General features: G+C 45.2%; 2 protein-coding genes across 6 annotated transcripts in view; one reads left to right on the forward strand and one right to left on the reverse strand.

The window, feature by feature from the left end:
• Positions 1 to 15,023, forward strand: part of NCALD (neurocalcin delta) — a 368,091-nt gene extending 353,068 nt beyond the window's left edge. For 4 of the 5 annotated variants that reach the window (XM_023726022.1, XM_023726023.1, XM_023726024.1 and 1 more), the window contains 2 exons: positions 11,575 to 11,680; positions 14,197 to 14,334. In XM_023726022.1, the coding sequence (XP_023581790.1) occupies positions 11,575 to 11,680; positions 14,197 to 14,294 (204 nt within the window). In that variant the 3' untranslated portion in view covers positions 14,295 to 14,334. Of the gene's footprint in view, positions 1 to 11,574; positions 11,681 to 14,196 lie in introns of all 5 variants that reach the window. The other variant, XM_023726021.1, reaches the window with a different exon arrangement.
• A 7,328-nt stretch (positions 15,024 to 22,351) lies between these two features.
• The window catches only part of GRHL2 (grainyhead like transcription factor 2), a 111,793-nt gene continuing 111,396 nt past the window's right edge, over positions 22,352 to 22,748 (reverse strand). The window contains exon 15 of the mRNA XM_012559693.2: positions 22,352 to 22,466. Coding sequence (XP_012415147.1) covers positions 22,352 to 22,466 — 115 coding nt within the window. The remainder of the gene's footprint in view (positions 22,467 to 22,748) is intronic.

The raw sequence follows: 22,748 nt of genomic DNA on the forward strand, positions 1-22,748 counted from the left end.
TTTGTTGTGGAGGGACGGCGTGGTGCTTCTGCCTAGACCGCCATCTTGCCGGAGTCCCCACCTCTTTTGGCTTTTGTACGGCGAGATAAGCCTTGTAAGTATATTTCCAGGTTCCTGTGTGTTATTGTGAAGTTGTGTTTCTCATGTGATTCCATGTTCATGAGAATACCTCATTTTCAGGCACCAGCAAGAGATGCAGCACAATCAGATAAGATGCAGTGCACCTGACATACCACCAATCCTACCCCAGAGTTCAAAGGTTCATATGCATCCCACCAGTCTTACTCCCAGGAGCTCTGGTGGCACGGTGGTTAAAAGCTATAGCTGCTAACCAAAAGGCCAGCAGTTTGAATTCACCAGTCGCTCCTTGGAAACCCTATGGGGCAGTTTTACTCTGTCCTATAGGGTCACTACGAGTCAGAATCGACTTGACAGCAACAGGTTTAGTTTTTTGATCCTACCCCCAAAGTCCAGAGGGACATATGTCTGCCAGATAATATGTATCAAAATCCATATTACCTACCAAAAATTCAGACACACTCAGTGATTCAGTATGCATTCCATTCCATTAAAGAAAAAACATTATGTCAACAAAAAATGCAAAGTGGAAAATAACTGGGTTGTGAAACTGGTTAATACTATCCAGTATAATTTTCACTGCAGACATTGTAGCTTTCACTGCTGGAAGTTTGATTGGGTGATTTTTATATCTTCTATGCCTTTATTTGGACATGTTATCAGGAGGGATGAGTCCCTGGAGAAGGACATCATGCTTGGTAAAGTAGAGGGTCAGGGAAAAAGAGGAAGACCCTCAATGAGATAGATTGACACAGTGGCTGCAACAATGGGCTCAAGCATGACAACTGTGAGGATGGCACAGGGCCAGGTAGTGTTTTGTTCTGTTGTACATAGGGTCACTATGAGTCAGAACCAACTTGACAGTGCCTAACAGCAACATGTCTTTATTTTACTTTTTGAAGATATGGAACACAGTTATTATAACTGTTTTACTGCCTGTCTTAGTTATATAGTGCTGCTATAACAGAAATACCAGAAGTGAATGGCTTTAACAAACAGAAATTTTATTTTCTCACAGTTTAGGAGGCTAGAAGTCCAATATCAGAGTGCCAGCTCTAGGGGAAGTCTTTCTCTTTCTGTCAGCTCTGGAGCAAGGTCTTTGTCTCTTCAGCTTCTGCTTCCTGGCTCCTTAGAGATCTCCGTGTGTCTTGGCATCTGTCTTACCCCCATCTCTTTCTGTGCTCACTTATTTAATCTCCTTTTATATCTTTCAAAAGAGATGGACTCAAGATACACCCTATACTAATCCTCCGTTAACATAACAAAGACAATCCATTCCCAAATGGGATTATAACCACAGGTATAGAGGTTAGGATTTACAACCCATATTTTATGGGGGCATAATTCAACCCATAATACTGTCCTTCTGCTAATTGTAACATCTGTATCAGTTCTTGATCACTTTTGATTGATTTTTCTCTGCCTTGTAGGTTGTATTGTCCTGCTTCTTTACATGCCTAATAATTTTTTACTGGTTTCTAGACATCATGAATTTTACTGTGTTGGGTGCTGGATATTTTTGTATTCCTATAGATATTCTAGAGTTTTGTTCTGAAACACAGTAACACTATATGGAGACAGTTTGAATGCTTCAGATCTTGCTTTTAAGATTTGTCAGATGACATCAGAGTTGTGCTTAGTTTAGAGCTAATTAGTCCCCACTACTGAGGCAGGACTTTTCTGAGTACCCAGTGCCCTGTGAATCATGAAGATTTCCAGTCCTGCTGGTGAGAACAGGTACTATTCCTGACCCTGTGTGAAGACCATGCACTCTTTCCTCTAATCCTTTCATTTGCTTCTTTCTTCAGTCTCGGATAATTTCCTCCCATACATACACTGATTCGGCTGAATACTTGAGGGGGACCTTCTGCACATCCCTGGGGTTCTCTCTGTGTTGGTCTCCCCTCTCTTATGCTAACTCTAGCCACTTTGGTCTCTCCAGACTCTTACCTTCATCTCCTCAACTCAGTGAGTTCACTGGGCTCCACTTGGGTTCTCCCTCCCAGCACTGTGGCCTGGAAACCCTTTCAAGGCAGCAAATTAGAACAGTCATACGGCTTACCAATTTTGCTTTCAGCTTCTCAGGAATCACTGTCCTTCGTTACCTGATGTCCAGTGTCTTGGAAATCATTATTTCATATATTTTGTCATTTTTCCTTTTTTGTTGTTTCAGGTGGGACAGTAAATTCAATCCCTTTTACTCCATCTTGACCAGAAGCAATACTCTCTGCTCTCATTTTAATATATTTATCTGTTTACTAATCCTGATACCTAGACTGTGAGATCATTGGAGACAGGAACTGTGCTTTCTCTCTCTACATCTAAAGAATTTAGCATAGTCCCTGGTGTTTAGCACACAGTCAATAAATGTGTGTGGAATGAAGGAAGGGTTATACTCCAAAACATACAAAGATGAGTCAGATAGTGTCCCTGTTTGAAGAAACTCAGAAGCTATTGGTAGGACAAATCTCATGGAGAAGCATTATGGTTTATCTAGTCTGAAAAAAAAGAGAGGCAGAGAGAACAGAGCCCAGCTAAAGAGGAAGCCAAATTAAGGATCGGTCCTGGTGCAGAGAGAACTTTCTTGAAGTACTAGTTACACAAACTGTTCATAGATGCTTTGTAACAAAAGGGCTCTGGGTGAAAAAAATTTGGGAAACCCTGGGTTAAGTAGAGTTCAACAAGTCCTTTACTGCAGGAGTTCTCAAGTCTTTGGTATGTTCATGTGATGCTCTAAGAAGGGGATAAAGTAAACACTGTTTCTCAACTGTTTTGATGATGAGATCTCTCTGATCTTAGAGTATCTTGGAAGACTGATATTCCCTGGAAAACACTTTGGGAAAAACTTCTTAACAGTATCTTCAACAGGTGATTTTCAGCCTTTGCTTGCATGTCTTCAATATCCAAGAACTTACATCCGTAGAGCAGCCCATTCCTAGTCTGCCACTGGACGCCTCTGAATGTAAGAAAGTTCTTCCCGTGTTACAATCTACCTCCCTATAACTCTTCAACTTATAAAAGGGTATGGTGACAATAAGCTTCTCTAGTGTGCTTACCACCTGTCTGTCAGTTTGTTGTACTGTGGTGGCTTGTATGTTGCTATGAAGCTGGAAGCTATACCACTGGTATTTCAACTTCCAGCAGGGTCACCCATGGTGAACAGGTTTTAGTGGAGCTTCCAGAATAAGACAGACTAGGAAGAAAGACCTGGCCGTCTACTTCTGAAAATTAGCTGATGAAAACCCTATGGACCACAACAGAATATTATCAGATATAGTGCTGAAAGATGAACCACCTAGGATGGAAGGCACTCAAAATACACAGTGGCCACAACAATGGACTTGAGCATACCAATGATCATGAAGATGGCGCAGGACCAGGCAATATTTCATTGTGTTGTGCATGGGGCTGGAGCTGACTCAACAGCAACTAACAACAGCAGTGTACCTAGAGTATGATTCAGTGTACAAATCTTTGAATTATCTGTTACCTTTAAAGATCAGGAATATCACAAAGGGAAGGGCACATGAAATAGTTTAGGAATTTCAAACTCCATTTTTAGCAGCAGAAACATTTTTTTTTCCCCGAGTAAAATCTTACATGACACCTAATGTAAGAATGGAACCGCTTTGGTTAAAGCAAGCTATCTGGCCCTTATTCTCCCCTCGTCCTTTCCCTGTCCATTAAGGTGACTAAAGTACCTCTGTTTCTGAGATTCTATGAAAGTTACTGATTTAACTTGTTCTTCTAGCTCCAAGTAAGAAAATACTTACATCATTACAGATATATAGATTTAAAAAAAAACACACCAAACTCATTGCTGTCAAGTCGATTCCCACTCATAGTGACCCTATAGATATTGATATTATATATATTTATACTATATTTAAAGTATTTCCAAGAAAGATTATACTGGCATCTCTCCACCCCCCCTTTCCTAGTATATAACATCCTTCCGAGCAGGGTGCTATTCTTTATCTACAATCTAAAAACAACCCTGCACTGCTTAACATCTTTTGCCCTTGGCCTTCTGTCAGAGGGCCATGGATATCTGGTTCCCTGCTGGAAGATCCTAAATTTTGTGATGAAAAGAATCGGTCTGGTTTCCTTCAGAGAGAAGATTGAGCTTTAACTCTTGGAATTGTGCCTGTCCTTAGTTAATGCCATAACCTTTATCGGCTCAGACTTGAGTGCTTCCTTCCCAACATTCCAGAGGTTGTTCCTTCAGAGGGAAAAATAAAGAAAAAGTATAGGCCATGAGGAAGTGGGCAGGGCCCTGGCCACCCACAGGGAGCTGTCCCAAGCCTGCCTGGGGCAGAGCAGGAGCTGGGCTCCTGGGTGACCCATAGCTCTGTATTTACCCCAAGACTAGAATGGGACTCTTCAAGTTTAATTAAGAACAGGATGTTCCAGCTAGACCTTTCATTGACATTGCTAAAAATAAAGCAGGGAAGTAGCCTGGCCTCTTCACAGTTTGATCCCATTAAATTTGGGGGGTGGGAAGGGGTGGGAACTGAAGTCAATAAAAGACATGATTTGTTTCAGATTGCTGTCTGGGCTTGGGTGTCTGTCCTGTCCTTGTGCTGTGGAGTTCCAGATTTTGAAGTCCTAGTACAATTAGCTCTTGGTTACTGATGTCATGTGAAGGGAGCAAAGGGACAGACAATTCCTCAAATGTGTATATTTGGTTTTACAAAGCAGTCATCCACTTATCCTCGCTTGGGACCACTGGGACCTATCACCTCAGCTCTTTGCTCACTGCTCTTGTGCTACCCACATCATAGACTTGACTGTGTGAATAATCCACTAATCCCTATCTGTGAGTGGATGCACATTTTAAAAATATATACATACATAGTCTAAGTGAAACGAAAGAACCATCTGGAAATGTGAGTCTTTTAATAAAGGCCTCACTTGCTACCCAACCCCACAGTGTACTCAGACCTTGTGCCTCTTGCCTCATCCCAGAGCCCAGTTTGCAAATACACTCCTGTAATGGCATCCTAAGGAGCCCTGGTGGCGCAAACGGTTAAGTGCTTGGCTACTAACCCAAAGGTTGGCAGTTTGAATACACCCAGCGGCTCCACAGGGTAAAAGACCTGGCAATCTGCTTCTATAAAGATTATAGCCAAGAAAACTCTATGGGGCAGTTCTACTCTGTCACATGGGGTTGGTATGAGTAGGAATCAACTCAATGCAAACTGAAAAAAAAAATCAAGGGCATCGTACCTTCTATTTTTATTTTTGTTTATGTTTATGCTTATTTTGTTGTTGTTTTTGTTCTTGTTTTGTATTAACTGGTCCTCATCTTTCTGTGGGAGTCCCTGCATGGTACAAGTGGTTAACGTGCTCGACTGCATATTGGTTGCAGGTTCAAGTCCATCCAGAGGTGTCTTGGAAGAAAGGCCTGGTGATCTACTCCCAAAAACTCAGTCATTGAAAACTCAATGGAGCACAGTTCTACTCTGATACACGTGGGGTCGCCATGAGTTGGAATCGACTCTAGGGCAACTGGTTTTACATTTCTGTGTCACAAAGCTCCTTCTATAGCATAATAGCTAAGACAAACTCTCTAAGACTTCCTGTTGAGTATGAGCACCTCCTTTTCTAACTGACATGCATTTATTTGCTTGGTCTTTCATTCATTTGTTCAACAAAGAGTATGAAGGGAATAACCTCTAGATTATTATACAGTTGACTTCCCATCACAACCATAAGATGGAGAATTTTGTTGAGTTCCCACTCTTAAAGACTAAGAATTCCAAGGAGCTCCAGCCCAGTGGGTTGTAATCCCTGATTCATTCACTACTGTGGGACCCAGAGATTGTCTGGGTGAGGGTTTCATAGCAATTATTAAAGTATTACAGAATGACTAACTGTTGCCATTGGGTCGATTCCAACTCATAGTGACCCTATAGGACAGAATAGAATTGCCCCATAGGGTTTCCAAGGCTGTAACCCTAATGGAAGCAGACTGCCACATTTTTCTCCATCGGAGCGACTGGTAGAATCCAACTGCTGACTTTTCAGTTAGCAGCTGAGGGCTTAACCACTGTGCCACCAGGGCTACATCCATTTAAATGGTGCTTATAAAAAATGGGGTACTTTTTGTTTCCTATGTGGTACCTCCCAAGTTCTTTGTTAGGATGATTGGTAAGATATAAAATAAGAGAATGCAGATCAGTCTTGTTGACAATTGTATTCCCATCAGGTAGCAGTGTTTATCACATAGTAGACACTCAATAAATAATTGCTGAATTAATTATGAATGATGGTTTTTTTATTCTCTAAACACCATCACCTTCAATGGGGGAATAGAAGAGGATGTGGGAAGTGAATGCTGCTAGGAAAAACAAATTTAGTATCACTCCCATTTTTTCACAGCTTTCTGGATAAATACAAATACCTTTAAATGGCTGACAAGTCCCTCAATAGTCTGTTGCTACCTACTCTAGAGCCACATCTTATGACATACTCCTCACACTCTCTCGGCCTTTTTGCCGTTCTGCCCACCTCTCAGCTTCTATACGTGCACTTCCCTCTGCCTCGCAACACTTTAAGCCCTACATTTTCTGCACGTCTTTGTCAATCATCACTCTTCAAGGAAGCCTACCCTTGCCTTCCAGCTGTTGTTGTTGTGTGTCGTTGAATCAATTCTGGCTCATAGCGACCCTATATGACAGAGCAGAACTGCCCCCGAGGGTTTCCTAGGCTGTAATCTTTATGGGAGCAGATCACTAGGCCTTCTCTCTCACAGAGAGGCTGGTGGGTTCCAACCGCAAACCTTTCAGTTAGCAGCTGTCTTAGTTGTCTAGTGCTGCTAAAATATACCACAAATCACAAATTTCTGTTTGACTTTAACAAACAGAGATTTATTTTTTCACAGTTTAGGAGGCTAAAAGTCCTAATTCAGAGCACTGGCTCTAGGAGAAGGCTTTCTCTCTCTGTTGGCTCGGGAGGAAAGTCCTTGTCTCTTCAGCTTCTGCTTCCTGGTTCCTTGGAGAGCTCCATGTGTCTTGGCATCTGTCTTACTCCATCTTTCTCTCTGCTTTCTCTTTTTATATCTCAAAAGAGATTGACTCAAGATACATCCTACACTAATCCTGCCTCATTAATATAACAAAGATAACCCTTCCCAAATGGGATTATAACCTCAGGCATAGAGGTTAGGATTTACAGCACATATTTTGGGAGGCCATAATTCAATCTATAACATTCCACCCCTTGACCCCGTCAAAATTCATGTCCTTCCCACATGCAAAACACCTTCACCCCATCACATCATCCCAAAAGTCTTAATTCCAAGTCCAAAATCTCATCTTCTGAATCATCTAAGTCAAATATGGGTGAGATGTTAGGCGTATTTCATCCTGGGGCAAAATTCTTCCTCATCTGTGAACCTGTGAAATCTAGACTACAAGGTATCTGTTCCCAAAGTACAATGGTGGAACAGACACAAGGTAGACATTTCCATTACAAATGGGAGAAAGTGGAGAGAAAGAAGGAATAACAGGCACCAAGCAAGTCCAAAACCCAGCAGAAAAAATTTCTATTAGCGCTCAAGGCTTGAAAATAATCCTCTGTTCTTTGGGACCATCTGGGCAATGACTGTGCCCTCCAGACTCTGGGTGTTGGCCATGCTGTCTGGACTCTGGATGGAGGATCCTCAGCCTGGACTTCAGCTTCACTTTCCAGGCCCAGTGAGATGGCAACTCTGCTCCCTTGGCTTTGGGCAGCCCCATTCTCCTAGTCCATCTGAGTGGCAACCCCACTCCCTCGGCCCAGGCAGGCCCCATTCTTCTGCCCCTTAGGTATGACAGCCCTACCCCCTCAGCTTTGGGAGGTGGCCCTATCCCCTGGCAGGGCCTTAACAGCAGCCCCACACTCTGGAACCGAGTTGGTGAAGATTCGACTCTTTGAAACCTAGGAAGCTGTAGCCCCATCCATTGAGATCCAGGATACCACGGCCTCACCCTTTGAAACTGAGAAGGCCCTGCTTCCTGTGCTCCTTCCAACAGTTCTGCTGATCTGTGAGCTGCTCCAGGGAAGTTCCTTTTCTTTTCTTGAAAGACAACAGATGTATCTCCTTTGGCCTGTTTTTTGCCTGTTGAATTCCAAGAGGTAGACAGCATTCTTTCTTTTCCTTCTTTCTCCATCCCATTCAATCCAAGCTAATGGGTTTTCTGCTGTGGTAGTTGGTTAGATCCATCAGTCACAGGCTTAATCTCTTTAACAAAAGATTGTGTAGCCACATCCTTGGTGAACATTCTAGGACACGTGTCCTTAGTTTGTACAACAGAATTTTCCAAATTTTTAAGTTCCATTTTCATTTTGCACAGTTCATTTTTGAGTCCATCTCTTTCCTCCCACATTTTACTATAAGCAGCAAGAAGAAACCACATGGCCCCTTTAAGATCTTGCTTAGAAATCTCATCAGACAAGTATCCAAGTTCATCACTTACAATTTCTACCTTCCACCAAATATTTGAACGTAGTTCAGACAAATTCTTTGCCACTGCATAAAAAGCATTGCCCTTCCTCCATTCTCCAATCACATGTTCATCAATTTCTTTTAAAGCCTCACCAGAAGCACATTCAACATTCACGTTTCTAGCCACATTCTTTTGCTGGCGCCATATGTATTCTCTAAGATGATAGAGACTTTCTCTGTAGCTCTCCTCACTTCCTTCTGAGCCCTCACCAGCGTTACCTTTGACATCCATAATTCTACCAACAGTCTCTTCAAGGCAGTCTAGGCTTTACTATTAGGCACCTTAAAACTCTTCCAGCCTCCACCCATTTGCCAATTCTAAAACCCCTTTCATATTTTTAGAGCAGCACCCCACTCTTCTGGTACCAAATCCTGTCTTAGCTATCTAGTGCTGCTGTAACAGAAATACCACAAGTGGTATTTATTTTCTCACAGTTTAGGAGAATAGAAGTCCGATATCAGAGCGCTGGCTCTTGGGGATTACTTTCTTTCTCTCTCGTCTCTGAAGGAAATTCCCTGTCTCCTCAGCTTCTGCTTTCTGGTTCCTTGGAGATCTTCATGTGTCTTGGTATCTCTCTTACCCCATCTCTCTGTCTGCTCAAAAGAGATTGACTCAAGATATACTCTACACTAATCCTGCCTTATTAACATAACAAAGACAATTTATTCCTAAAATGGGATTATAACCACATGCATAGAGATTAGGATTTACAACACATATTTTTGAGGGACATAATTCAAATTATAACATCAGCCAAGCACTTAACTATTGTACCACAAGGCACAATTTCCCTATATCATCTCTTAAGGCCACGTGCCCTTCTTTGTGGCACTTTGCTGGTTTACATGCATTTCTTCAATTATTTTAATAATATCTGTCTGCTTTAAGTATGAGCCCCATGAGGGCAAGGATTGGGTCTGTCATAATGCTTGGTGTATAGTAGTCACTCAATAAATATTTGGTGACCAACTGAGTAAATGGATGAATGAGTGAGAATGAAGGAGGGAATAAACTAAGAGCAGGGATTTTCTGACCATTTTCAGGATTGGCTTCTGAATCCATGAGCCTGTGGAATTGTCAGCAATGGTGAGTGGCTATCCATGGGCACATATGTACGGCTTCTAAGGCAAGAGCCCATAGCTGTTGACAGGTTAAGAATCTTTAAGAGATTTAACGTGAATATGCATAATTATATGAAGACGGGGGGAGAAAAAGAAGAAAAAAGATAGGAAATTTAGAAAAAAAATTATAAAAAGATAAAGGGAGGAACTCTATGAATAGAAACAGAATAGAAGAAAGTTGAGAGGATAACGAGCATGAAAGAAGGTGAGGGGCAGTTATTACTGAATTAACCCTTTAAACTTAATGAACCCAACTTTGTGCAAGACCCTATGCTCAACACTATCAGGGATTTTGTACCTGATCTCCACCTTCACGTCTAAAAGGGGAATGTCTTGGGTAACTACAATTCAGGGTGAGTGTAATGAAATGATCCAAGAGAGGTTTAGATGGAGCCATTTGCTAGCACAGAGGAAGGGAGATTACACGTAACAGTAGAAGGAAAGAAGATCACCAAAGGATTCCTGGAGGAGGGTAACATTTCAATATGTCCTTGATGCATGGTAGGATTTGGGCAATTTTTGCCTCCACGTTTCCCTTTTGGAGCTCACTTCCCCTCAGCTGCATCCTCCCTTTCTCTGCTCTCTCCAGCTGCCTCACTGTACACAGAGTTCCAGATCTTTCTGAATTCCTCCACCCAACCCCAGGCAAAATCTGTTTTTTCTAAAACACCTTCTCAGGGCTAAGTTGCCCAAATTGAATCTGGTTAGCAAAGTTATAGTCTGAAATTAAAAATGATGACTTTGCAATATTCTTCCCAGATAATAACTACATCTGGTAACTGAGGCCTCTGAGGCCCTCACTGAGTATTGTGGGGAGGGTATAGTTAGTAGGGGAGGCCACAAGTAGTGGAGCGGGGAGAGGGGATTGCTTCCAAACTTTTTAGGAGAATTCTCCTTCAACTATCAGATTCCCCAGACACACCCAGTTCAGTTCAGGCCTGAGGTTGCATAGGAATCCCTGGGTGCTGTGAAGAGTTAACGTGCTTGGCTGCTAATTGAAAGGTGCCTGGGAAGAAAAGCCTGGGGATCTACTTCCTAAAAGTCAGCCATTGAAAACCGTATGGAGCACAGTTCTACTCTGACAAACATGGGGTGGCCATGAGTTGGAGTCTACTGCGTGATGACAACTGGTTTTTGTTTCCTTGGTTTGTTGTTATTTTTTTTTTTTTTTTTGGGAGGTTGCACAATTATTTAATCCAAAGCTGGGATGGCTGATTGTTTCCACGTTGAGTACCAAACCTGACTGATTAGTTGGGAATACCCTGGAGCTTGTTGAGAAAGAATGTGAGAGCATTGCCACAGGTGGAGAACGAACCCTGGGATGGATTAATAATGTCTGCCTGGGAGGCTAATAGACCCTTATAGACTGGCAGGTGGTTGCGATCGTTGAGGGGCCTACGTGGAGACTGCAACCTGCAACTCGCCTGCCTCTCTGGGATGTGGAATGTCATCTCCAGCCTTACTCCTTGTGTGGCGTCCTCAGAACAGCAGCATCAGCATCACAGGGGAGCCTATTAGAAATACAGCATCACAGGGGAGCCTATTAGAAATACAGAATCTCAGGTCCGCTTTGGTCCTACTCAATCAAAGTTTGAATTTTAACAAAATCCCTGGGGTTGGGGGTGGGGAATTCATATACACATTAAAGTTTGAGTCACAGGAGTTTGATGGATCTTTGTGAAGGTCCTCACTGACTCCTGGCCTAGCTTCTCCCACTGCTGACTGCAGACCATTTCCTTTAACAATACATCAGCAGGGACAAGACTAGCTCCCTGTCAGAAAAGGAAACGTATCTTCACTCCTGTATTTGAGAGGTTTAATAATAGGGCTATTTTGTGCCAAACCACATTTCTGTCTTACCACCATGTGGCTTCTGTCCCCAGGCAATCTATAAGATGGTTTCATCCGTAATGAAAATGCCTGAAGATGAATCGACCCCAGAGAAAAGGACAGAAAAGATCTTCCGCCAGATGGACACCAATAGAGATGGTAAGAGGCCATGGTAGCATTTCTTTGCTCAGGGTGGGGGCTTCTAGAGGGGGCGGGGGAGTCCAGGCAGGGAGATGCCACTTGAGGACAAGATATTGACCACAGAGACTTGGATCAAGACCCTTTGTGGAAGTGGCTCCCCCTGTGCAGCCCTGGATGGGCAAGAAGCAGGATAATCAGGGTGGCCACTGGAGAGCTGATCCTTCCTGGGGCGAAATGCCTCATTTCTAGGCCCTTCTATCCTCCTTCTAGGCTATTCTTTACCCCAGACGTAATAAGATGAGGCTTGTGGAGCAGGAAAGGAGGAACCAGAGACATTGCAGGATAACACCCTATTATGTTGATCATATGCAATACATTATGGCATCTCAACTCCAGTATAATGAGATCATAGAGCTGAGTGAGTTAGCATTACCAGGAATGCATCTCACTGCTAAAAGCCCTGTGTTTTCCTAAGGTGGAAAAACGGAGTCGGAGGGAATGTACAGAGAAGGAGGAGAGGCTTTAAGTACGCTCATAGGTGTCTTAGCCCAACCACCAAGGCATAGTGCGTCAGCTCAGTGTAGCGGAGCAGGCCTCACGGTGAACCTCCAGCCACTAATTTCCTCTTGGTTGACGCTCTCTGCGTCTAACCTCTTGTCACTTAACTTGAAGAGAAGATACTGAGACTCACAGGAAAGTTAGCCCCCAGAGCAACTCTGAGGCACACAGGTAGTTAACCCAAGAGAGCCAGAGCTCTACGTGGAACATAGGGTTTGCGCTGCTGCATCCAGCTGTGGTTTTCAGCTTTGGGGAATTTGGAAGGGTACAAGTGACCGTCCTGTCTCCTATCCCCTGTTTGTTTTGTTTCCTCTACAAAGGCGTCATGACATCTTTTACATGCTATTTTTCCTTCTGTAGCCTGGGCAAATTTGCCACCATTTCAAGCACTGCACAGGCAGGGGTGTGGCTTATAAAAATGGGCCAGGACACAAGCCTAAGAGGGCCTGCTCTGAGGGAAAAAAAAAAACCCTGCCTTTCTCCTTCAAGCAAGTAAAGTGAATTTGGTTAAACAAAAACCAGGCTCTGGGAGAGGGATTCACAGCTAAGGGAAAGACATGTTTGTTGGTATCTCTGAGGGGGGGCTTCCAATAATCAGCACCCCTTCCTTCTACCTGGGTTTGGAATGAGTTGAGAAATAAAACAGCAGTTCAGCAATTCAGTTCCAGTTGCCATAGAGTCGGCCTCCAACTCATGACAACCCCATGTGTGTCAGAGTAGAACTGTTTTCCATAGGGTTTTCAGTGGCTGATTTTTCACAAGTAGATCACCAGGCCTTTCTTCTGAGGCCCTCTGGGTGGAATGGAGCAGTGAGCAGCTGAGGGCATTAACTGTTTGCAGCGCCCAGGGGTATAGTTGAAGCTAAAGGATAGAGCTGCATTGGAAGATGTAACTTCGTGTGTGAGCTGCTGGGGTGTGCCATGCTGGAGCAGGCTAGGCCACATGGCTGCCTTTGGAGGAGCAGGGTGGGATAAGTCCTGTCTGGCGATAGGCCCTTCCAGGAGAAAGAAGGAGGGCAAAGGTGAGAAGAATGCCCAATCAAGTAAGTTGCTTCACTCCCAGGGGCAAAGTAGGCAAAGAGAAAGTTTTGCTCCCTGAAGATAGAAAGGAAGCACCAAGAATGCAGAAGAAACTGCTGCCCTGCTGCCCTCCCCGTGACAGTACTGACAGAGGGCCTCCTGGAAGGGAACTCAGCACATCTCTGGCTCACACAGGAAGGAAAGGGACACCCTGGGATCCCGGGCTGCAAAGCCTCCCTGCTCCAGCCCATCAAGGGTGGGAGGAGAACGCTGTGATTGAGAGGAGGGACCCAGTGGCCACCCTCAGCCTTGCACACATACCCTTGAACTCTCCTTACCTTGGGATAGAGGCACAGCTGTCCTCACCTGTTGTCCAGAAGAATAAACACTTATGTCCAGGGTCCCTTGCCCCAGCTGTCTGGGTGAGCCTCTGCTACATGCAGGGGAAGGGACCCTTGCAGCGAACCAAAGGGCACAGGTTCAGGTCTCAGGACCCAAGTGACCTCAAGGAGCCCAGAAGTCTCCCTAGTAACATCGTGGGAACAGCCGTGGTGCTGTGAGATCCCAGCTCATCTTCATAAAGGCATGAGGGCTATTCTTTCTGCAAATAGTGAGTGAGCCCTACCGGCTGCCTGGAGCTGAAAGACGCACAGGCAGGGGTCATGTCAGGTTCATCCAGTGCCCTCTCCCCAGTCCTAGCCCGGGGCCTGCACATAGCAGGCTCTCGGGAAGTGTGGTTGAACCAATGAGTGCACTGTGTATGTGCTGGCCATGCAAGAGTGAACAAGGCAGCAGAGCTCCTTGTTTTTACCCAGCAGAGTTGAGGGCTGGGACACCGCAGCAGGGGTTAGGCCGGCCTCAGGGAGAAAGTGAGAGGTTGCTGCCACAACATGCAGGAGGAAGAGCATAAGTTCACATGGATGCCTCCAGCCACTCACCCATCCTCTTGCTTTCTAGGAAAACTCTCCCTGGAAGAGTTCATCCGGGGGGCCAAAAGTGACCCGTCCATCGTGCGCCTCCTGCAGTGTGACCCGAGCAGCGCTGGCCAGTTCTGAAATCCCCCCAGTGAATCCCAGAGCTGCTCAAGTTCTCGTTTGAGTTTTCTTTTTTTTTTTTTTGCCAAGTAATATTGATGGTGATGCTGTCCTCTGTGCAACCAGATGAGCCTTCCTCTGTGACGCCTTCTGCTTCTTTTGTCGTGGATGCTTCGTGGGAATGCCCAGTGCTCCAGTGTGCTTGTGGAGAGCATGGACTGTGCTGTTGTACACAGACTTTGCGGTGTTCTTTGTTCCAACGATGCTTAATCATCATTATTGTTATTTTTTTTCTCTTTCTATTCTAATGTCTATTCTGAAACCAAGACTTGATGGGGCAAGCGAAGGGAACAAATCTAGCCCAGTGATTCTACTGCAAGCTTTGAGGGACTTGTTTGAAAGACGGAAACGCCTGCCTGGGTGGTTGTCACACACACCCTAGAGGTGATGGACTCCCCAAGAACAAGCTACCCTCTGGGTCAAGGCTATTAAAGGGACCTGGGGAATTCTTCTGTGGAGGCTCACTCTACCCTCTTCCTCAGAAGGCTATAGTTTCTAAGCTGTGAACATTGTAAGGTAAATAAATAGAAGAAGAGGAAAAAGATGGCTCAGCTATTTTTTTCACAAGTTTACATTGGTTGAGCTGATATGAGTTTCTTTGGAAATTAAACACAAATGGTAACTTATATTCCAAAACAAGACCCATCTTGTTGCCTATTGTGATTAAAAAAAAAAAAAAAAAAAAAAAGACTACTGTATATAAAATATTGGGTATTGTAGACCAAATTAAGTATTTTGCCTTGTTTAAATGAAATGCATGTTTAGTGAGCACTAATACAATCTTATTCCAGATGACTGTTTGTAGTAGCTTATTGTGAAGTAAGCCAGTTATAATGAATGTCTATGTCTTGTTTTAAAGTCTTATCTGTCTTTGCACAAATGCACCAATCAATACGTATATTTTAGATATTCCAGGAAAGGAAAAAGTAACCATGACTAAGGCCCAACCTTAATTTTGAATGGTTTTCCAGAGTGGCGGAGCCTGACGAATGGCAGGGCAGGTGCAAATGGGACATATCCACTGGAGCGCCAGAAAGTTAAATATGAGAGAGAAGAGGCTAGTGGTCTGCTCACCCTGCCCATCAGCTCATTGGCAGCCTTAGATTGGAGACGTCATGTTTTTCTGAATATTCTGCAGACCTGAAAAAAACAGTATGAATTCTCAGGATCTCCCAGTGGTTCAACCTACATGCATGGTTAGGGTGCCATATTTAGAATTTTCTCTTTTCCGTGCCCCCAATACCCTTCAAAGAGTCAAAGTTGAGCAGCTGATTCATGGTAAAGATGGCTTGGGCAAGTGCTGCAGTGGTTTCCAAGGCCCACTATGAGGAATCCAATAGTATTTTCCATCACTATGTTCTTTGAATATAGACTTCTATTTCCAGAAGTGACAGCACAAGTTGAAATGCCCCATAGAGTTTTCAAGGAGTGCCTGGTGGATTTGAACTGCTGACCTTTCGGTTAGCAGCTGTAACACTTAACCACTATGCCACCAGAGTTTCCCTGGTGACCCAGCATACACTAATTTGAACTGAAGGCAAAGAGTAAAAATTGCTGATCATAGACAAGTTACATTCTTACAAACAGAGGCTCCAACACTCAAGGATATAGATGGGGGAACTGCTACAAGAGAAGGCAGAGAGGTCCCCAGTGGGTCTCTCTGCTGCCAAGGTATTTCCTGTAGAATGTGAACCACAGGAAGATAAACCTAATAAAAACAAGGAAAATGATACTGAGTCCATTCTAACCTCCATGTTCTTGTGTATTACTTGAGTCCATTTTAGCTGGTAACAAAAATCCAAATTGATATGGTTGACCAAACTGAACCAACTCTGCAGGTAGAATTTTGAGACCCAGACTCAGTAAAAGAATTTTCATAATCTTCCTCTGAGTGTCAGTTCCTCATGGTAGTTCTACACCAAGAATTTCCAAATTTCTTCATGGACCAAGCAGTCAAATCTGGTTTGGAAAAACAGGGAATTAATGTAAGACAGGGAGTGCAGAGTGCGTGAGGGCCGGCATGCTCTATTGATAGTATTCCAGGAATTGCCTCTCACTTTTTCCTGCTCTCAGTTGAGGACTTAATTCCTCCTTTTAATTCTCTTTGCATGAGTGGAATCAGTTAATATTTGGAAAAGCCTGCCTGGGCTCTGCCACTGGTTATGATATCTTGTTGAGCCAGACTCACTCTGTCCCCTGGAACCCAGAGCTGGAGTGGGGAGCAGAGAGGAGGGTCTCCAGCTGTTCAGGAAAGAAAAAAGAGCCAGATACATGGCTAATGAACACCGACACTCCCCAGAATGTACTGACATAGTCCTCATCCTGGCCTGCCGCTGACCCTGTCTGTACTTTCTCAAGGGTTGGTTTTCTCTTTTCCTTTCTTCCAAGGAAGGCCTTTGTATGTCTTTAATTCAGTGCACTCAAGTTTGTCCAAGGAACTCTGCAGCGCCCAGAAGGCTAAATGCCTAAAAGTTTATGTCACTCCCATACTGGGCTGTTCATTGTCATTGTTGTGTTCAGGGACCTCTAGAAATAGAGTCTGTTCCGTCTGAAATAAAGTCAGCCTATGATGTTCAAGGCACTGAAATAAAGTGGCTTACAACCTGAAGGACTCTACAGAGTGCTCAGCTGTTTCATACCTTTCTTTGGGGTGAGGAAGGGATCCTGAGGGCACTGTCCTATTGGTATGCCCCAGGGATGACTTGTCTATATGTGGATCTAATAGTATATATTTATCAATCACATCACATGGAGTGGCCCCTGTATCGGTCAATTTTGTGTCACTCTCTTGTCTGGCATTAAAGCATGTTTATTGTTTAATATGATTGCCTGGAACATGAGATTTTCATGCCTAAACTGCTGCCTCAGCTGAACCTGTACCTTATTGGGGCTCCAGGTCCTGATACTGGCCTCCTCCTGGGTAGTTTCTGCCCTAGAGGGACACAGGAACCATGGTCTGTGAATGGAGGGTTGGTTGTGGCAGCCAATGAGGCACCCTTTCAGACCTTCCTTTAAAGAACCTGCTGTGAGGAGCACAGTGGATCGACAGCTCCAGCTGCCACATCTTTAGATCCACCTCGATATTTACTCTGAGGGCCTGCTCACCTGAAGCTCCCAGTCAATGACTGGACATAGGGGGAGGGTATTAGAACTGGGTCATTCTTGCCCATGGTGGGACCCTTCCAGTGGGTGGCCTTTGCATAGGGACTCCCCATTGGCCTGGCTAAGACTTTGTTATAATTGTGCTGTGGTCTGAGGCTCTTCCCACCCAATCCGCCTTCCTTCCCTCTCACCTTTCACAGGTGTCAGACCTTCCTTGCAGTCTGCAGGCTCACCCTATCTTTCTCTTTTCTCCTTTATCCTTCACAAGCATTTCTCCCAATGTATCTACTTTAGGGGTCCTGAAGTGACACAGTGATCCTGGTTGATGCCCCAGAAACAGGGCTCAGACACTCGAGTTGGCAGCCTTCTCAAAGCTCAGATTTGGTGGCCTCTCATTACAATGTGAATGTGTAAAGGCAAGAAGGGTTTGTATTAGGATTAGGGTGATGAAAGAACCCTGACTGTCCGAGAGCAAACCTCTATTATTATGCTCATTGAGGATACCAGAACATTATCACTACATAACTCCTCCTTTGGAGGAAGACTGCATCTAACTCTCCACCCCTCCCCCAACCCCCTGTCTATCACAGTGCCTGGTCTATGGTAACTGAACTAATATATAGGGAGGAAAACAAGAGCTGGTAACAGATCCTGTGGCACTGATAATTGGTCATCCTTGACTACCCAACCAGGTCTCAAGTATAAGGAGGTGTGTGGGGGTGGCATACATGGTGAGCAGAGTTCATCAAACAGCAGGACTGTGGCTGGCACAGGCTGAGGGAAGGAAAGCCTTGGGGAGATATGGAGACCAGCTCCCATACCCAGCAGGTCTGTGGACAGTGCACTGCAACATCCTATTAAGGCTGTGGAACATGGATTATGGCCAAAAGGCCATATGGTCCCATTTCTGGTCTCATGATTGCTCCAGAAGTCTCCTCAATAAGCACTTGCCCAAGCCTCCTCTTCCCTGCCCACTGGTCCAGGCATAAAGGCTGCTGGGGATACATTGGGTTGGAGTTAGTCAGGGAAAGCTTCCTGAAGGCAAATTTTCAGCCAAGATTGCAAGCTGTGGACATAGAGAGATAAAGTGAGATGTGGAAGAACATAGAAATGATACGCGTTTCCAACAGAGGGAGTCGGGAAGATAATCATGGATAATGGTTAAAGGAATGTATGTGAAGGTTAGTGGGGTGAATGGCCACTGATGAAACACCAATAAACACTGGAATAGCAATCAAGGTGTTTGGATTTGCGCCCGAGAGAGACTAGGGATGCTGGGCATTCCAGAGGAGATGGTTTGTGATGAAATTGGAGTTTGAGCCATATGGCTAGCCTCTATATAGAGGTTGGCCCAGATGGACTAAGGTACCAGAAAGGTCCTTTTCTCATTTGGAGCCCTGGTGGTGCAGTGGTTAAGAGTTCGGCTGCTAACCAAAAGGTTGTACCTTGAAATCCACAAGCTGCTCCTTGGAAACTGTATGGGGCAGTTCTACTCTGTCCTATAGGGTCACTATGAGTCATAATTGACTCGACGGCAACAGATTCTGCTTATTTAGGAGTCCCTGGTTGGTGCAAAAGGTTAATATGCTCAGCTGCTAACCAAAAGGTTGGAGGTTCAAGTCCATCCAGAGATGTCTTGGAAGAAAGGCTTGGTGATGATCTACTTCCAAAGGAGTACAGTTCTACTCACACACAGGACTGCCATGAGTCGAAGCTGGCTTTTTTTAATCTCATTTAACCTTGAAGTGGGGCCCAGCACTAAGAGGAAACACCCTCTGTGTTCAAGGCCAGGGCCAGAAGGTGCCCAGGGGAGCCCAAGATCTACCGGGTCACAGCAGGGGCTTCCCCCCAAATCAGGCAAAGAGCCCAACACCCACCGTGCAGAAAGCACCAGACACTGTTGTTTACTCTGATGTTATGAATATTTATTTTTTTCTTCTTAAAAATGTACAAAAAATAAAATAACTATTTATAGATTCCCCCTCTCCCATTTACAAAACTATTAAGTTACATTTACCTTTTTGTTTTAACGTGAGAGCAAATTGTACATATGTCAATCTCCCTTGCTTATCTTTAAGAAAGGGCCGTTCGTAGAATTTGGCACAAACCCTCTATTTCTCTTGCATTTCCACGATTTTAAATAAGAAGGAAAATAAACATTTGATCATTTCATGCTTCCTAAGTCTCTGGTCTGGGATGTGTCTTTGTCTTTTAGGAACTAATTCCAAGGTGACATCTGATTGCGTTATTCTGTTGATCCCAATTTCCAAATATTTGTAAAGTCTAACCAATTTGGGGATGTATAAGAAAAGCACTTGCTTCACGTGTCCCCCGTCTTCCATGGTTGAAAAAGCTTATTTATTGAGTGTGACTAATTTAAGGGACAAAAAAGGAAGAGGAGGCAGGTTTTACTATCTTTCTGGAGTGTTTTTACTTGGTAATTTTTGTATGACAGGATTCATCAAAGCTCTGCTAATATACAAAGGGAAGGATGCATTAAAGCTAAGCCATGGAAGCTCCAAGGAAGCAGGCAGGGGGTGGGGGGAAGTTAGATGGAGGGTTGGAAGGTAAAGATGGGGGACCAATGGGAGGTAACACTCAGCACCAACCCTTGGTGGCCTCATACACTTTGTTCTGGCAATGACTGCTCAGGGGCTTAGGACAAATGCAAAAGCATCTCTGATTTGTCCGGCCTTAGGGCAGGCCCAGCAAACAGTTGTCCAAAGAGGCTGGAGGGAGAAGGGTAAGTAGCCTGCACCAGGCTACAAAATAATTTGTTTGTGCCTCCCTTACTCTGGAGTCCTATGCCCCGGCCCAATCATATTGGTCATTACATCTGCCAACCATGTTTGAAATCATATTTAGCCCAAGGAGCATGGGAAGTGCATAGTACATCACATATTTCCAACACTGAATTTGTCCATCTTAGAGCACAGTCCCATTTGTACCCAGGATGGTACCCAGGCTGCCAGTCCAGGGCATGGAGGTCACTGAGTAGAGGAGGAGGGGACAGAGTTGGAGCAGAGTGGAATCCAGGAAGCAAACCCTTGGCACCACAGGGAGGGGTAATGTGCCCACAGGACACACAGAAAGGTGCCCCCTGACCCCCACCCAGAGACCTTCTTGGACACAGCACCTGCTCTCCAGTCCATGAAATTGCTCTGCAGCATCAGGGAGAAACAGCAGTGCTGGCAGCAGCCCTCCACCCTGCTCTGGGCCTCAGGACAGATGAACTGAAGGGGCAGGGAGTCCTGAGAGGGGCCTTCAGGTAAGACGTCAAAGTGCTTTACAAACAATCTGGGCCTTTACATAGAACTTGCCCTAGATAGGGGCCTAGGGTGGGGGGATGTGTCAGGCTACCCAAAAGCTAGTGCTTCAATCTTTAAGGGTGTTTACAAACCCCTTGACCACCTACCTGTCCTCTCAAAGAGAACAGTGGCCCACCACATTTCATGACCGTGTGTTTGTTTAGGAATCGTTTCTTTTCCTCTTCATCTCCCAGGCAGGTAGCAGGTGTGCAAGCATTTGCTGCCCCTGGCCACCTCCTGAGGCTGGTGGCAGAACAGCAGGGGCTCCTGGGGCGTTCTCACCTACTCACCCTGAGCAGCCACCCAGGAGCAGCTAATCCCTCCTTTTTCAGCGCCTCTGGCAGAGGAGGCCCAAGAGGAAGCCGTGGCCTACTGGTGGCAGCTGAGCTGTTGGCACTGCTCTGAGAACTGCAGTTGAGCTAAAGGAGCCACTTGAGATGAAGGATGTGCTTGTAAACTGTTAGGCTCAGTGTCCAGGATTCCCATCATCACCAAGCAGTTCTGCAGCCAGCCCCAGCAACAGGGCCCTGATGGCAAAATCCTGGCAGAGTCCTCTCCAAAAAGCTCCGGTAGTGCCCAGCACCAGCCCTGGAGAAGGAGCTGGAACATCCGGCGATATGACCTTTCTCAGAGACAGCTCAGAGGAAGAGTCAAGCGAAGCGCATCACCAAGAGATAAATGTGGCGGCCTTGAGGGCGAGTCGTGGTCATGAAGAAGGAAAGGGGCTTCCTCTGCGGACAAGGAACATGTCCCAGGGAATGCCCACTCAAGAGTCCATCTTGGCACCTTCCACAGTCCCCTGACACCCCAAAGGTCACTTCCCCAGCCCAGGACACCTCCTCAATAGGTACGGAGCCAGAAAGCCAAGTCTCAAGGTATGTGCCTCCCCTAGGACAGTGGCAGTAAACATGCCCACATACCATAGGTAAAATATATTATTGCAATATTATAAACAATATGTACATGATAGTCAGGCATACTTGCTTTGTCACCTTCTAATTACATTGTAGCAGAATGTCTTCCTGTACAAGTCCACATGGCCACTTGCTAGGAACCCCTAGAGGTATTTAGCAAGATGACCTTCCCTAGAGCAATCTGAAGGTTTTTGACCAGTAAGGGGGACATCTACCTCTTACCCCATCTGTGACTACTGTACCAAGAAGTAGCTCATTTGGTCCAGCCACTCAGGAGATGTGGGGAGGTGAGAAAGAAGTAGAGAGAATGTTTCAGGCTCTCTGGGATGAATTGATTGGCTGTGTATCCCTTGAAGGGGAGGGCTCTGGACGGTCTGATCTGGGGCCAGCAGTGACCTGCAGAGTCCTGGACTCCAGGCTCTGGGAAAAGGTGGGCAATAAATAAGGATCTGAGAGGCCCAAGGCACCGTCCTGAGGGCCGCAGGCTTCAGCTCCACGGGACGCCCCCTGGTGGATAGGACAAATATACTGACAACAAATGGGCCTTTGTTCCTTGCCCCACTGCCCAGCGCAGTCTTGTAACAGCAATTGTGAGATGGGTGAGTTGAGTCTGCGTTTCTGGGGTCGAGGCCTCTGTCTCTCCCGGGGATGAAGGTGCTGAGAGCTCCTGCTGAAGGACTGCCAGGACCAGGGCTCAGATTTCCATGAGCGTGATCTTGAAGCCTTCCACCATGCTCTCCATGTTGAGGATGAAAGTGTCCTCATTCGAGTAATGCTCGATGATGTTGTCGTCCATGTTCACCAAGATGCTGTGACGTGGGGAGAGGGGGTAAAAGACAAAGACTGTCATGAGCAGTGCGCCCAGTGCAAGGACGACTCCCGTGCTGTGGTTCCCTTAGCCATTCTTTTGCAGTGAAGGCTGGGAGGGGTGGAGGAAAGAGGAGACAAGGCAGGAAAAGAAGACCCTCATTCTCTTTCCGCAGAAACCAGTTTTCAAGTAAGCAGAGAGATTTACAGGAAAGCCTCTGTTTCTCAAAACTAATCTCATCACCGATAACTTTCGTACGACTTCAGAGTAAAAACTGAGGTCC

Source organism: Trichechus manatus, unplaced genomic scaffold, assembly GCF_000243295.1.
Source record: "Trichechus manatus latirostris isolate Lorelei unplaced genomic scaffold, TriManLat1.0 scaffold00009, whole genome shotgun sequence".
NCBI lineage: Eukaryota > Metazoa > Chordata > Mammalia > Sirenia > Trichechidae > Trichechus > Trichechus manatus.